The following is a 16,548-nucleotide window of genomic DNA, read 5'->3' on the forward strand; positions in this document are numbered from 1 at the left end:
GCAATGCTGTGTACCAGACCTGATGTGTGCCTTGCTATAAGTTTAGCAGGGAGGTACCAAAGTAATCCAGGAGTGGATCACTGGACAGCGGTCAAGAACATCCTGAAGTACCTAACAAGGACTAAGGATATGTTTCTCGTATATGGAGGTGACAAAGAGCTCATCGTAAACGGTTACGTTGATGCAAGCTTTGACACTGATCCGGACGATTCTAAATCGCAAACCGGATACGTGTTTACATTAAACGGTGGAGCTGTCAGTTGGTGCAGTTCTAAACAAAGCGCCGTGGCGGGATCTACATGTGAAGCGGAGTACATAGCTGCTTCGGAAGCAGCAAACGAAGGAGTCTGGATGAAGGAGTTCATATCCGATCTAGGTGTCATACCTAGTGCATCGGGTCCAATGAAAATCTTTTGTGACAATACTGGTGCAATTGCCTTGGCAAAGGAATCCAGATTTCACAAAAGAACCAAGCACATCAAGAGACGCTTCAATTCCATCCGGGATCTAGTCCAGGTGGGAGACATAGAGATTTGCAAGATACATACCGATCTGAATGTAGCAGACCCATTGACTAAGCCTCTTCCACGAGCAAAACATGATCAGCACCAAGGCTCCATGGGTGTTAGAATCATTACTGTGTAATCTAGATTATTGACTCTAGTGCAAGTGGGAGACTGAAGGGAATATGCCCTAGAGGCAATAATAAAGTTATTATTTATTTCCTTATATCATGATAAATGTTTATGCTAGAATTGTATTAACCGGAAACATAATACATGTGTGAATACATAGACAAACAAAGTGTCACTAGTATGCCTCTACTTGACTAGCTCGTTAATAAAAGATGGTTATGTTTCCTAACCATAGACAAAGAGTTGTTATTTGATTAACGGGATCACATCATTAGTTGAATGATCTGATTGACTTGACCCATCCGTTAGCTTAGCACGATGATCATTTAGTTTGTTGTTATTGCTTTCTCCATAACTTATACATGTTCCTATGACTATGAGATCATGCAACTCCCGAATACCGGAGGAACACTTTGTGTGCTACCAAACGTCACAACGTAACTGGGTGATTATAAAGGTGCTCTACAAGAGTCTCCGATGGTGTTTGTTGAGTTGGCATAGATCGAGATTAGCATTTGTCACTCCGATTATCGGAGAGGTATCTCTGGTCCCTCTCGGTAATGCACATCAATATAAGCCTTGCAAGCAATGTGATTAATGAGTTAGTTACGGGATGATGCATTACAGAATGAGTAAAGAGACTTGCCAGTAACGAGATTGAACTAGGTATTGAGATACCGACGATCGAATCTCGGACAAGTAACATACCGATGACAAAGGGAACAACATATATCGTTATGCGGTTTGACCGATAAAGATCTTCGTAGAATATGTGGGAGCCAATATGAACATCCAGGTTTCGCTATTGGTTATCGACCGGAGATGAGTCTCGGTCATGTCTACATAGTTCTCGAACCCGTAGGGTCCGCACGCTTAACGTTCGATGACGATCGGTATTATGAGTTTATGTGTTTTGATGTACCGTAGGTAGTTCGGAGTCCCGGATTTGATCACGGACATGACGAGGAGTCTCGAAATGGTCGAGACGTAAAGATCGATATGTTGGAAGCCTATGTTTGGACATCGGAATGGTTCCGGATGAGTTCGGGCATTTTCCGGAGTAGCGGGAGGTTACCGGAACCCCCCGGGGAGTATATGGGCCTTATTGGGCCTTAGTGGAATAGAGGAGAGGAAGGGAAAAGGTGGGAGGCATGCCCCCCTAGCCCAATCCGAATTGGGTGGGGGCCGCCCCCCTTTCCTTTCCCCTCTCCTCCCCTTCCTTCTCTCCTACTCCTACTACTTGGAAGGGGGGAATCGTACTCCCGGTGGGAGTAGGACTCCCCTAGGGCGCGCCATAGAGGGACGGCCCTCCCCCTCCTCCACTCCTTTATATATGGGGGAGGGGGCACCCGATAAACACACAAGTTGATCATTGATCCCTTAGCCGTGTGCGGTGCCCCCCTCCACCATAATCCACCTCGGTCATATCATCGTAGTGCTTAAACGAATCCCTGTGACGGTAGCATCATCATCACCATCATCACGCCATCGTGCTGACGAAGCTCTCCCTCGACACTCAGCTGGATCGAGAGTTCGTGGGACGTCACCGAGCCGAACGTGTGCAGACCGCGAAGGTGCCATACTTTCGGTACTAGGATCGGTCGATTGTGAAGACGTGCGACTACATAAACCGCGTTGTCATAACGCTTCCGCTTACGGTCTACGAGGGTACGTGGACAACACTCTTCCCCTCTCGTTGCTATGCATCACCATGATCTTGCGTGTGCGTAGGATTTTTTTTAAATTACTACGTTCCCCAACAGAACTCACCCAAAAACATGTTTACCACCTCAAGAGACTTGCAGTTAACTCTGAGTAAGATCCCACCAAACCTTCCCCTAGGTGGCAAACAGTGCCAATCAAAGTCTAGGCCACCAGAAATAGTTCCAAGATACTGTGAGGTGAAATTATCACGTCATGTCTCAAGCAACACAATAAAATCAAGCCTGTAATCCTTGGAAGTCTTCGCCAGAAACCTACGCTTAGCCAGGTCTGCAAGACCTCTGCTATTCCAGAAAATCCCTTTCATGGATCCATGGAATTTCCGCTTGAATTTAATCCTAGCACTCTGACGCACAACAGAAAGGCCGTATACCTTCCTCTTTCGTGTGCGTTTGGGCTTTGTTGGATCGATCTCACAGTCCGCATGACTCAGATCATTACCGGCACCCTCGGTTGGGTGTAAAGAAGCCGCATGCTCCTCTACCTCCAAGATCTCTGAATCTAGCAGACTCATGGGTACCAGTTCCTGACACATATGTTCCAAATCATGAACACCCAACTCATTAATATCACTCTCTTCTATCGGTTTAACCGCCGCAATGTTTTCCAGATCACAGCCTAGTATGTGTCGCCATAGGGTAATCACCACAGGGTGGTGTAGACTGATAACCCACAAGTATAGGGGGTCAATTTTAGCCTTTTTCGATAAGTAAGATTGTCGAACCCAACGAGGAGCTAAAGGTAGAATAAAAATTCTCTCAATTTCTATCGACCACCGATACAATTGTATGCACACCAATGTTTGCTTTACTTACAAACAAGTAGAAAAACTAGAAGTACTTTGTAGGTGTAGTAAGATAAATTTGCAAAATAATAAAGATGTGAAAATAAAACTTAGGTACTGTTTTACTAAAAGAACAATTAAGTTAGCATAGCGAGTGTGGAAAAGTGGTGGTAGGATTTGCGGAATTGTCCCTAAGCAATTGGCTAAGTTATTAGACCGATATCAAGTTTTATTGTGGGAGAGACCACTGCTAGCATGTAATCCCTTACTTGAAATTCTATGCACTTATGATTGGAACTATTAGCAAGCATCCGCAACTACTAAAGGTCATTAAGGTAAAACTCAACCATATCATTAAGATATATTGGTCCCCCTTCAATATTGTATGAATCAATTTCTATGGTAGGAAGAAGTTTCCATTACTCTTGCCCTCTAATGCATAGTCCTATCAACATACAACTAACCCTACAGTGTGATCCACGAGTGCTCATATGATGGGCACCAAAGAACAACAACATAACCATAAGCAATTTAAACCAATCATAGCAATTCATCAATTACCCATAGACAACAAAAGTCTACTCAAACATCATAGGATGGCAACATATCATTGGATAATAATATGAAGCAAAAAACACCATATTCAAGTAGGGGTACAACAGGTTGCATGAGAATGGACCGTTGAATATAGATGAGGGAAGGTGATGGAGGTGTTGATGAAGACGACGACTTTGTTGGAGTAGATCACCGTCACGATGGTTCCCCCGGCAGGCGCTCCGGCGCCACCGGGGGAGAAGGGGAGAGATCCCCCCTTTCTTCTTATTCTTGATTGGCCTCCCCCCTAGATGAAAGGAGGGTTTCCCCTCTAGTCCTTGGCCGCCATGGCTCCCGGAGGGTAGGAGCCCCTTCGAGATTTGATCTCTCTCTCTCTCTCTCTCTCTCTCTTGTGAATCTGTTTTCTGGCCGAAAACTGTTTCTTATATTCCCGGAGATCCTAACTCCGATCGGGCTGAAATTTTAACACCATATTTTTCCCGATATAAGCTTCCTTCCGACCGAAGGACTCCAACCGACTTACGAGGTGGCCACAAGGCAACCCCGCGCGCTCGAGGGGGTGGCGCCCTAATGCCTTGTGAAGGCTGCGGGCCTCCGTTTGCATTGATTCTTCCTCTCAAAAATCATATATATTAAAAGAAAATCTTCGTAAAAATTTATCGCGTTTAAATTCGTTTGATATGGATTTTCTGCGAAACAAAAAACATGCAAAAAAGTAGGAACTGACACTGGGCACTGAATCAATACGTTAGTTCCAAAAATAATATAAAATGTTACAAAATTTGTGAAGTTGTAGAATATTGACATGAAACAATCAAAAAATATAAATAGGATGAAGATGTATCGTAGACCGCGGATTTGTGGCCAAAGCTATACATTGTCATAAATGCAATCAATAAGATATGTGTAAAAATTAAAAGTAGTCATATCATTTTCAAGCATAATTAACATATAGCAATTAAAACTGCATCCATACATATGTTGACAGAAAATGTGCAGACATTACATAGTAGAGATAATATCAGTGGCAGTCATAAAACTTGCATCTGATATTCAATTTAGTGCTAAAAGTTATAAAATACGTCATTGCAATCATATAACTTGCCTATGCGTGTAGATACGGTCGATTCTTCCGTATGCAGCCATATCTAGTGCTCATATCGCGTCTCGGCATGAATGTGGCCCACATATCAGTGGGCGGGGGAGTGGTGAGGCGTTGGGTGAGCCAAGAATGATTGTTTTTATGCAGAAAACACCATCAACTTTTATTTAATTACGCACCTTCAGACTTCAGCACATAGTGGCTCGCGAGAAACATGAATTAAAAATAGTGCCAAGGGGATTCTATTCGATGCCCCGCACTCCATAAGCTAACTGCACTATCCAGTCAACCCGGAATAAATTGATGCAAGTAAGACAAACGAAATGTTCTTTAACACAATGTTCGCTCAGCCCAACAAAGGAATAAACCAAAACTAAAGACATGTGGTGCTATTCCCCGCATGAATAAATAGATGTAAGAAAAGAATTTAAGTTCTGTTGTTTCGGACAAAAAATTGTTCATGCGTTAAAAAAATCTGTGACATCTAAAAAAATATTTAAACATTGTAAGAAATATTTTTGTAATTATAAAAACGTAAGTTGCATTGTAAAAAGGCTCACATTTCTAAATAAAAATCTGGCGGGGAATATCAATGTCCGTGCATCTGTTGTTATTTATCTTGTTCTATTTAAGAAAACTATGTGGGGAATAGAATTTCTCCATGACATGTGCATATTATCATGAGAGCGGGATCATGCTGATTAAGCATCCATTTTTTCAAATTTTAAATTTCTTTCGGACAAATCAGATGAACTATATTTTTTATCTATATTTTCAAATTTAAAGCTATTCAAATTCAAACAAAATTTCCACTGATTTGTGTGAAACAAATTTACACACATTCATTCTGCACTATATCTTCTTTTATCTAGATTTTTTAATTTAAAACATTAAAATTCAAAACAAATAGTTGATTTGTCAAAAAATTCAAAAATAAACAAAAGATCTGCCGTGTTATTCCCTGCAGGAATAAATGTATCTAAGAATACAACTTAAATTCTGTTGTTTGTCACATTTAAAAAATGTTCATAAGTTACAAAAAAATATGTGACATGTAAAAAATATTAAATTCTGTAAGAAATATTTTGTAATTATAAAAAACGTAATTTTCCTTTAAAAATGTTCACACATTTAAATAAAAATCTGACGGGGAATATAAATGTTCGTGCATATATTTTATTTATCTTGTTCTATTTAAGAAAACTATGCGGGGAATTGAAATTCTCATGACATGGGCATACTATGACGAGAGCGGGATCATTCTGATTGAGCGTCTATTTTTTCAAATTTTAAATTATTCAAAATTTAAATTTCTTTCGGACGATGAACTATATTTTCTTTTGTCTAGATTTTCAAATTTAAAGCTATTCGAATTCAAACAAAATTTTCATTGTTTTTCCTGAAAGAAGTTTACACACATTCATTATGGAATATATCTTCTTTTATCTAGATTTTTTAAGATAAATATATTCAAATTCACAAAAATAGTTGATTTGACCTATATTTTTCAATATCGAGATTTTTAAGAAAAAAATTGAATTCGAACAAAAAATTAGTTGATTTGTCCGAAAAATTTACGTACATTTATTTTGCACCATATTTCCTTTTCTCTTGATTTAAAATTTAAAATTATTTAAAATCAAACAAAATTAAGTTGATTTGCCTGAAAAATTTATCTAGATATAAATTGTTTGCTAACATAGAAAAAAGATTGAATACAGAAGATTAATTATGTATATATCTTTAATTCATGTCAAACATCAGCCGGTCGAGTGGTTATCAAGCATTGCTAAACGCAGCAGGTCGACGGTTGAAATCCGAGCTCTAGAGTTTAATTTTATTTGAGGATTTCTAGCATAAATAAATAAAATGCAAGGGTGGTTTCTGAGAAAAAAATAGTTGTGTCTTTAATTTTTTTTAGCATTTTCATTGTAAATAAATAAAATGCAAGGGCGATTTCTAATAAAAAAAATAGTGCTCGTGGATCCCCTTGGCTCTACTATGTGCTGACAGGTGCGTAATTAAATAAAAATCAAAGGCATTTTCTACCAAAAATGTGGATTTTGAGCGTAAATAAATAAAATGCAAGGGTTGTTTCTGAGAAAAAATAGTTGTGTTTTTTATTTTATTTGAGGATTTTCATTGTAAATAAATAAGATGCAAGGGTGGTTTCTAAAAATAATAGTGCTCGTGGATCCCCTTGGCTCTACTATGTGCTGACATGTGCATAATTAAATAAAAATAAAGGCATTTTCTACAAAAAGAATGTGGATTTCCAGTGTAAATAAATAAAATGCAAGGGTGGTTTCTGAGAAAAAATAGTTGTGTTCTTTTATTTTATATGAGGATTTTCATTGTAAATAAATAAAATGCAAGGGTGGTTTCTAAAAAAATAGTGCTCGTGGATCCCCTTGGCTCTACTATCTACTGACAGGTGCGTAATTAAATAAAAATAAAGGCATTTTCTACAAAAAGAATGTGGATTTCCAGTGTAAATAAATAAAATGCAAGGGTGGTTTCTGAGAAAAAATAGTTATGTTTTTTTATTTTATATGAGGATTTTCATTGTAAATAAATAAAATGCAAGGGTGGTTTCTAAAAAAATAGTGCTCGTGGATCCCCTTGGCTCTACTATCTACTGACAGGTGCGTAATTAAATAAAAATCAAAGGCGTTTTCTAAAAAAAATGTGTGGCTCACCCAACGCCTCACCACTCTAACCGCTGTCATGTGGGCCGCATTCATGCTGACACGCCACGTGAGCGCTAGATACGGCAGATACGGAAGACTAACCATATCTGCACACATAGGCAAATTATATGACTGCAATAACGTATTTTGCATCTTTTAGCACTAAACTAAACATTATATGCAAGTTCTATGACTATCATCGATATTATCTCTACACAGTACAGTAATATGTTAGGAATTACTAACAAACACTGATGTAGAGAAATTAAACTGGTTAGAAGTTCATCAGAAAAAAAACATTTTTTTTGCAATAGGCCAAAACATGATAGCTCACTATCGTGGCTCAAGCCATCTTTTTTCTCGTCATTTTTTTCTTGCTGCTCGTACAAGCATAGGCTAGTGCCCAACTAGGAACAGGTGCATCGCCCCATGAATTTCGATTGGGCAAAGTACTTTCTTTGAAGGTGGGCAAAGTATCTTCAGTAGGACATATAAAATTGGGAGGAAACTGAACCTCTCGTTCATCATGCTTCTAACTGAATCCCTCGCCGCGGGCTGCTCGGCGTCGCTCTCAACAAGCCCTCACGCCGCCTGCCTCGACACCGCTGTCACCAACCTCCGTTCTGCCGCCGTCACCCAGGTCCAAGAGGAATGAAGTTTAGTTGGCCACGCTGCTGCCAGGGAAGCCAAGTGGGGCGCTGCTACAGCTCTGTGCGCCCACGACGATGCTGCTGCTTGTGCCGTCCCCGTCCAGGCCCCCTGGGTTCGAGGCCTCGCCAACGCCGCCACTGCCGTCCAGCAGGCCAGTACGCTGCACCCCTTCGCCTGTGCGGCGCCATAGGGCCGATGCTTCTAGTGCTGTTGGCCTGCAGTGCCTTGCGCCATTGTTTGAAGATCGCAGGAGGCCATCCTGCGCACCCCAGCTCCAACATCGCCTCGGGCTCTTACGGCGCGCCATAAAACAATGGCCGGAGTCTTCATCTCCAGGGTCGGCGGCACCTTCTCGCTGCATAAGACAAAGACGGCAAGCCGCCCCAAGGCCACGCCCGTGACTCGCGCGGCAGAAATCCTGGTATGTCGCTCTCTTGGCATTGTCAAGGATGGAGAGGACGTCACCACCACAGCCTTGGACGCTTTCGCGGACCATTTCAAGGAGCATCTATCGCCGGAGGTGCTCACAGCCATGAGAGGCCTGTTTAAGCTAGACGACGTCAATGTAGATGCTGTGGAGGAAGCTCTCCTGGCGCATGGAGGAGCAGGGCCGGTCCTGAGATTTCAGAGGCCCGGGGCGAGTCTACTACTTTGGGGCCCTTAATACAAACATCATGACAAATCAGTATTGTATACAAGATGTTTCCAATAAATGTTGTTGTCATTAACGAATTAACTATGTTCTTAGGGCCTCTTACATTTTTGTCGTCGATGTTGATGCCAAAATTTTCTTCCGCTTCAATTTAGAAGTTTTCTTAGTTGGCTTCTTTTCCTCCACAACAAGTATCCCCAACTCATCATTTTCTCTTCCTTTTTTTTCAATCTACTCCCTCCGTAAACAAATATAAAATATTCTAACTCTTTTCTTATTAGGAAGTAGCATACATTTTAATGTATTTATTCACTTCGTATTTATTTACGAAGGGAGTACTAGATATCATACATTGTAAACGACAGTAATATATAGCACAAATTGTTAGGAAAAAAATTGCATCGAAGGTTGAACGATGCATGCTATGCATCATGTAAATTACGTAAATTAGCAATATACGTATAGGAAATAGGGATTCATTGTATGGCATACCTTGAATCATACAGATCGGTGTCGCCATGTAGGCGAACGCTTGTCAAGTGCTCGGCGGCTCGGCTCGGCAATGGCACCGTGTTGACTGGAATCTGGCGGGACACTCTATGATGTGCGTGTGTGTTCAAGGCCCAAGGACAGGGTAGCGAAGTTCATCGGTGTATTGCCACAGTCAGGGCCATGGAGTTAGATCGTACAGCGCCTACCTAACGGCAACTCGCGATCGGGGCCCTGAACTACAGATCGTAGGAAAGAGCCAGAGACGCACAATTCAAAGAAAGAAATCGTTGATTAAGGAAAGAAAGAAACCACTGATTGCCTGCGTTGGTTAGCTGCATTTGCCTGGCTGGGGTACATAGGTTTTTAGGCGAGGATGGGCTACCTACGTAGCATACAGAATACCTGGCACGAGGCCCCTGTATTTGGGGGGCCCGGGGCGGCCGCCCCCTCTGCCCCCTCCCCCCCCTCAGGGCCGGCCCTGGGAGGAGGAGGCGCGCTGGACCTAGAGAGGGCCGACGAGGAGGCCGTGCTGCAGTAGGCAGCATCCTGAGCCGCTACTCATAATCTGGGTTGTTAGTTGCTATGTTAGTACAACTATTTGTATGTTGCCGGATGGTTAGGTGCTGGGTCAAGTTTTAGCTTGGTAGCGAAGTGTGTGGGCGTGCTGTATATGCGCCATGTATCAGGTTATCTATGCAACCGTGGGTGTTGGCTGTCGCATATGTATGCACACAAATTGCTGTTCTCGCTGCTAGTTCAGATGCTATCATGTTTCCTCTTGCCTATGTTTAGTGGCTATGCTCTAGGGTCCTTGCTGTTAATTTATGTCAGCACAACCAGTAAACTTTCTGAGCTGGAATGTCCGGGGCCTTAACTGTCCGAATCGGCGGTCGACAATTAATGCTACTATCGCTTCCTCCTCCTGTCATGTAGCGTGCCTCCAGGAAACGAAGCTTGACAGCATCGATCAGTTCACGGCTGCTTTCTTGGGAGGGGGGGCATAGGCTGCGTAGCTTCGCACAACGTCCAGCAAATGGCACCAGGGGTGGTATCCTTCTTCTTTGGGATGACCTTTTGGTGGAGATGTCCAGCATCATCATCACCACCTTCTGCCTCTCGGCCATGGTCCGTGTCAGTGACTCAGGTGTGAGCTTCAAGATAACCACCGTTTATGGCCCCACCGACCACTCGCTCAAAGATGTGTTCTTTGCCGAGCTCATTGGCCAAAAGCCACCCGCTGGTGTGGCTTGGATCGTCTCCGGGGGTTTCAACCAGATTTACCGGGCAAGGGATAAAAACAAGAGGAACGTGAACTGCAACCGTATAAATTGGTTCCGTGCAACTCTCCATAGTTGTGAGCTCAAAGAAATCCACCTCCAGAATAGGAGATTCACATGGAGCAATGAGAGGTCCAACCCTTTGCAAGCTCGACTCCTTCTTTTGCAATGCAGAGTGGGACAAAACATTCAACGACCACGTGTTACATGCACTCTCCTCGTCCCTCTCCGACCACTGCCCGCTTCTTCTTGCTGAAGATAAGGGGCCAAGGAGGCCTAGGACCTTCAAATTTGAGAACTTTTGGGCTTCTATGCCAGGCTTCTATGACGTGGTCCACAAGGCATGGGCCGAGCCAGTTGAGCATACCGACCCATACATGATCCTTTTCCACAATCTCAAGAAAATGGCGACGCGTCTCACGGAATGGAGTAGAGGCCCTTCTCTAAAGCCAAGATCCACCTCCATGTGCCCTCTTGGTGATCCTCTGCCTCGACATTGCTCAGGAGGGAAGGTTGCTCTCCCCTGGGGAGTGCAACCTTCGAGCTCGGCTTAAGAGAAGGGTCATAAGCTTGGGCGCGCTGGAGAAAGCACGTAAAAAGCAGTGTGCTAGAATCACAAACATTAAGGAAGGGGATGCCAACACCAAATTCTTTCACCGTCGCGTTAACACGAGAAGGAGGAAAAACTATATTCACCGGATTATGAAGGATCAAGGGTGGGTGACCGAACACAATGCCAAGTAGAAGATAATCCATGACCACTTCTCGCAAGTAATGAAAAGAGGAAGCGGGAGCACGAAGGACTTCAATTGAGAGGAGCTCAATCTGGAGTCGCATGACCTGCGTGAGCTTGATGCTCCCCTCTCTGAGGCGGAGGTCATCGAGGCGATTAATAGCATGCCTAGCAACAAGGCGCCTGGGCCAGATGGCTTCACCAGCCTCTTCTACAAAAATTGTTGGGGCATCATCAAGCACGACCTCATGAGGGTGATTCAACGCTTTGACTCCCTCCACACAACAAACCTACACTGACTCAACTTTGCGAATATTGTGTTGCTTCCCAAGAAGGATGGGGCAGAGAGCATCGTCGACTTTAGGCCCATTAGCCTCATCCATGCAATCGCCAAGATCATCGCGAAGGTGCTCGCTATCCGGCTTGGTCCGCACATGTCCGCCCTCGTCTCCAACGCTCAAAGTGCATTCATCAAAACACGGAGCATCCACGACAACTTCATGCATGTTAGAAACCTTGCGCGGCGCCTACACAAGAGCAAGACTCCCTCTCTCCTTTTCAAGCTGGACATCTGCAAGGCATTTGACTTTGTCAAATGGGAGTACTTGCTTGACCTCCTTTGGAGGCGAGGTTTCCCAAGCAAATTTTGAGAGTGGATTGCGGCTCTTCTATACTCCTCATCTTCAAGGATCCTCTTGAATGGGGTAGCTGGTACCCCCATCAAGCATGACCAGGGACTATGGCAAGGGGCCCCCGCCTCTCCCCTCCTTTTTGTGATAGCTATTGACCCATTGAGGCAAATCCTTGATGTGGCGACAAGGAAGGGCCTTCTTCACAAGGTTCGAGGGAGAGGGGTCATGGGGCGAACCTCTCTCTATGCAGATGATGCGGCTGTGTTTGTAGCGCCGATCAAAAGAGACGTAGACAACCTCGCGGCCATTCTGCGAGGTTTTGGTGAAGTCACCGGCCTTCGCACCAACTTCCATAAGAGCTCAATGGTCCCCATTCGGTGCGACAACCTTGACCGGGGCCACATCACGCAAGGGCTACCGGTTGTCAGGGCTTCCTTTCCGCTCCGCTACCTGGGACTCCCGCTATCTGTGTGGAAGCTGAAGCTCGCCGACCTACAATTTCTTGTCGATAAAGTGGCAAGTAGACTGACTACATATGACGGCTAAAACATCACCACCATTGGCCGCGCGACCCTTGTTAAGTTGGTCCTCGCTTCCCAAGTGATCTACTTCATCATGCCACTTGTCATACAACCCACCATTCTGCAAAACATCGACAAGCTTGAGCGGGCCTTTCTATGGTTGGGGTCGGATACGACATCCGGGGCAAAGTGCAAGGTCAATTGGGATGTTGTCAGCTAGCCGCTCGCCTATGGTGGACTAGGGGTCCTCAACACCAACAAGTTCACGCGGACTTTGCGTTTGCGGTGGCCTTGGTACGAGTGGAAAGAGCCCACGAAGTTGTGGATCGGGAGTGGGAACCCGTGCGATGAGGAGGACCTCAACTTTTTCTACGCCTGTACCACCATCACGATTGGGAACGGTGCGAAGACTCCATTTTGGGACTCCCATTGGCTCCTTGGTCGCAAGCCCAAAGACATTGCTCCGCTCATTTACGAGACTTCCTCCCGGAAGCACTGGAAGGTACGGGAGGCCCTCAAGGACAATGTGTGGATTCTCAAAATCAGACCGCCCGCATCGGTTTCCATCAAGCATGTTGCGCAATTCTTCACCCTTTGGATGCTGCTGCACGAGGTGCACCTGGATGAGCTCACTGAGGATGACATCCTATGGAAGCACACGGAATCTGGGCACTACTCCGCGGCCTCCGCTTACAAGGCACAATTTTTGGGCTTGGTCCTCTCCCCCATGGACCAAATGGTCTGGAAGGCTTTGGCCCCACCAAAAGTCAAGTTCTTTGCTTGGCTCGCGCTTCAGGATAGGATCTAGACTGCTGACAGATTGGAGAAGCGAGGATGGCCTAACTGTGGCCCCTGACCCTTGTGCCGACGGATGCAGGAATGTGGCCCTCATCTTTTCTTCAGATGCCGCTTCACTCTCAGGCTTTGGAACATGGCTATCCAGAAATTTCGCATCCACGACATGGACACGTCTACATGGCACATGTTTGACTCCATTCATGCCTGGTGGGCGAGCACATGCACCACGGGCACCACCGATAGAAAAGTAAAGACATCGATTACCATGCTAGTGTCATGGGTCATCTGGAATGAGCGCAACGCAAGAGTGTTCAGGCAAAAGAGCGCACCTCCGCAAATCTTGCTCAGCATCATTGAAGACGAGGCAAACCTTTGGATCAAAGCTGGGGCAAAGAAACTAGGGTCTTTTTTATTGCAAGAATAATTGTCATGCCGTAACTTGGGTGTGTATTGTAACAAACTCTCTCTCCTCCTTATTTAATATATGAGACAAATCTTTTGCCTCCGTTTCAAAAAAAACTGAAAACTGCACATGTTTGACGTAATATCCATGTTTCTAAAATAAATCCTTGAGCACCTGAGCGCGGTTGCCATGCAATGAGCTTGGCTCCACTCAACAGCATTCCTACAATATTGTATTCAAAAGAAAAGAAAAAACTGTGCCCACCGCAATTTGTACACTAGCATCCTTATTCCCAGCCATCTTGCACTAGTTAGTATATACTCCCTCTGTCCCATAATATAAAAACATTTTTTACGCTTGTCAAAAACGTTCTTATATTATGGGACGGAGAGAGTACCAAATGTTCACTACCCTGTTTTGGGAATACTTATGCTCTAAGGGCATGTACAATGGTGCTATCTTAGGTGCACTACATAGGATAATTGCTGAGGTGTAGGAGAGAGAATCCATAAAAAAATATTTGTCTTCTCTTATTTAAGAGATGATCACTTAGCTCGATATGTGTCACCATGATTTTAGGAATAACTAGTTATTTTAGATAAGACTATGAGATAACCCATTGTATACATGTTTTATTGTCATCATACATGCAAGGTTTAAGATAAAACTATCATATCAACCATTATACATGCCCTAATATAAACACCATAGCTCTACAACATGCCACTCAGTACTGGAAAACTATGCACGCCCAGCAACAAAAATGGAGCCAATCTAGTCAAAACTGTTCTTTCAAGAACTCGGATCTCTTCTACCTAAGGATAGCCTACCCCACCCACAGGCCACAGTGACAAGGATCCAGCAAAAGCCTGGTTTTGCAAGCAACAAACATGTCTAGAAAAACTAAATCTCTCTGGCAGTAATGCAGAAAACAAGTTGACAAGCATGAAGCAGTACACACAAGGATCCCTGCCAAAGCCAACATTATTTCCAGGTCCTTGGCCAAATCCAATGCTTTACTTGCTCTAGGAAAGAGTAAAATTACTAGCTACTGATCTACAAGATCTTATATTTCTTTACAGAGGGAGTAGCTAATTTGTACAAGACAGATGGCACTAAGTTACATTCAGTAAACTCAAACTTCAATACAATAAGTTACTGGAACTACAAAGCAACTATAGACTAGAAACAGAGCAGACAGTGGAAGATGGTGTAATCTTCAGGTATCAACACCATCTACCGAATGAGCACAAGAGACTGTCGGAAGGGGTCGGCTACTGACCGACCAATCATGGTTATGCTTATTGACATGGTACTCGGTCAGTATGAAATAGTCTTGAATACAAACCGAGCGTGTCGAGAGGCTCTGTTTTCCACTTGTAGCAGCTTGTGCTCATAACCCACCATTTCAATGCCGTAGTGATTATACGCTTCAAATTCAATTTTGTCTAGCACCTTTGCATTCAATACAAAGAACCTGGCAAATTCAACCTGTTTCCCATAGCCCTCGAATGGCTTAAACACCACTTTTTTGAGATGGGCCTCAAGGCATTCGATTGGATGTAGTGGGTCATGCTGAGGCTCATTTTGCTGATCCATATCATGGTGTTTACCAAACTGCGACATGGGAGGAAGAGGCATATGTTATGGCAGTAGCTAACTAGACTATACTATGTGAATCAAATCAGACACTTAAAGCAAGCAAAAATGAGTACTCACGGTGACATGGAGCCTCTCCAAACAGGGAAACCACCTGAGAATGTTAAGAACTGCATGCAGCTTATCTGCAGAAGATCTGAGAGCCAAAACCTTTACGGTGCGCATGGAGTTTGCCGAGCTGACCGGGCTTATTCCCTGAAGAAAGCAAACAATGGACATAAAAATTATCATCTGCATGTCGGTGTGGCGAATGCAAGATTAGATGACAACGTTGCTGCTACCTGGAAGAGTAGGATATTGGAGACGGCGGCTATGAAAGGGCCCAATATCTCCACCATTTCACTAGAGCTATGACTGAAGATAATGGTCTTAAGAGTCGGCGAGCTAACACGGAGGCGACCAGCAGCAGAAACTTCGGCCATGTATAAGCTCTCCAAGGCATGGCAGCCGGAGAGCAGCGCGTGCAAGACGTCCTCCGAGATGGAAGTGTGAAACAGGGTGAGCTTCTTGAGATTGGGGAAATTCATGGCCGGCACAATCTCGCCGGGGAAATCACAACCGTTGATCTTGGCAGCCAGGATGGTGGTGGATGCGGAGCGGAACACTGATGCCAGCAGCCGGGGGCTGGCGTGAGCGATGTCGAGCTCCTCGAGGTTGGCGAGGGCCCGGGAGTGAAGCCAGCTCTCCGCCTGGGCGCAGAGGTCGTCGGCGCCGCGGCAGTGGAAGGAGAACCGGCGCGCGGGGCCCTGGTGCTGGGAGATTATCTGGGAGACAGCGGAGGGTGGGACGCGGGAGGGAGTGGGGACGGGGCCGGCGGCGCCGGGGGGTCGGGTGCTGACCTCGAGGTTGAGAGGCGCGGAGCGCCAGAGGTGGCGCCATTGGCGGGAGAGGATGGGCGTGCGGCCACCGTCCTTGGTGGGGAGGAGGGAGATGGTGATGCCGAGGATGTCGTCGGGGAGTCTGGTGATGAAATCCTCGCTGCCACCGCCGCCGCCGCCGCCGCTCCGTGCCCGCTTCCGGGCGTACCCATGGGATTCGCGCGCCTCCCCCGCGGCCTCCTTCTCCATGGTCGGCAACTGGCGACTGGCGAGGGGTAAGCCCGCGTCCCACACTATCACGCCGTGTAGGTGCTGAGGAAAGATGATTAGAGAAATAAACCGAATTTTTTTTAAGTATCGGTGTTTATTTGTACAGGATAAATGCTTAACTAAATGTCTTTTCTATAGAAATAGACACCGGTGC

The 16,548-nt window shown here is 44.8% G+C and overlaps 1 protein-coding gene and 1 pseudogene across 1 annotated transcript; one reads left to right on the forward strand and one right to left on the reverse strand.

Annotated features, from left to right (window-relative positions):
* The first annotated feature begins 8,033 nt into the window (after positions 1 to 8,033).
* Positions 8,034 to 8,803, forward strand: LOC125516521 (annotated as a pseudogene).
* A 5,763-nt stretch (positions 8,804 to 14,566) lies between these two features.
* Positions 14,567 to 16,410, reverse strand: LOC125514976 (F-box/LRR-repeat protein At3g03360-like). The gene is made up of 3 exons (XM_048680378.1): positions 15,588 to 16,410; positions 15,367 to 15,501; positions 14,567 to 15,264 (listed from the first exon to the last, which is right to left on the reverse strand). Exons 1-3 carry the CDS (start codon positions 16,371 to 16,373, stop codon positions 14,968 to 14,970), a joined length of 1,218 nt encoding a protein of 405 aa, XP_048536335.1. The 5' UTR covers positions 16,374 to 16,410; the 3' UTR covers positions 14,567 to 14,967.
* Positions 16,411 to 16,548: the final 138 nt, after the last annotated feature.

Source organism: Triticum urartu, chromosome 6 (genome assembly GCF_003073215.2).
Source record: "Triticum urartu cultivar G1812 chromosome 6, Tu2.1, whole genome shotgun sequence".
In the NCBI taxonomy this organism is placed as follows: Eukaryota; Viridiplantae; Streptophyta; class Magnoliopsida; order Poales; family Poaceae; genus Triticum; species Triticum urartu.

Excerpts from the sequence above, each read along its gene's own strand:
- LOC125514976 (XM_048680378.1), bottom strand. The coding sequence starts at position 16,373 with ATGGAGAAGGAGGCCGCGGGGGAGGCGCGCGAATCCCATGGGTACGCC. Across the intron at positions 15,502-15,587 it reads CCAATATCCTACTCTTCCAG|GGAATAAGCCCGGTCAGCTC; the intron begins GTAGCAGCAACG and ends TGCTTTCTTCAG. Across the intron at positions 15,265-15,366 it reads TGGAGAGGCTCCATGTCACC|TTTGGTAAACACCATGATAT; the intron begins GTGAGTACTCAT and ends CCCATGTCGCAG.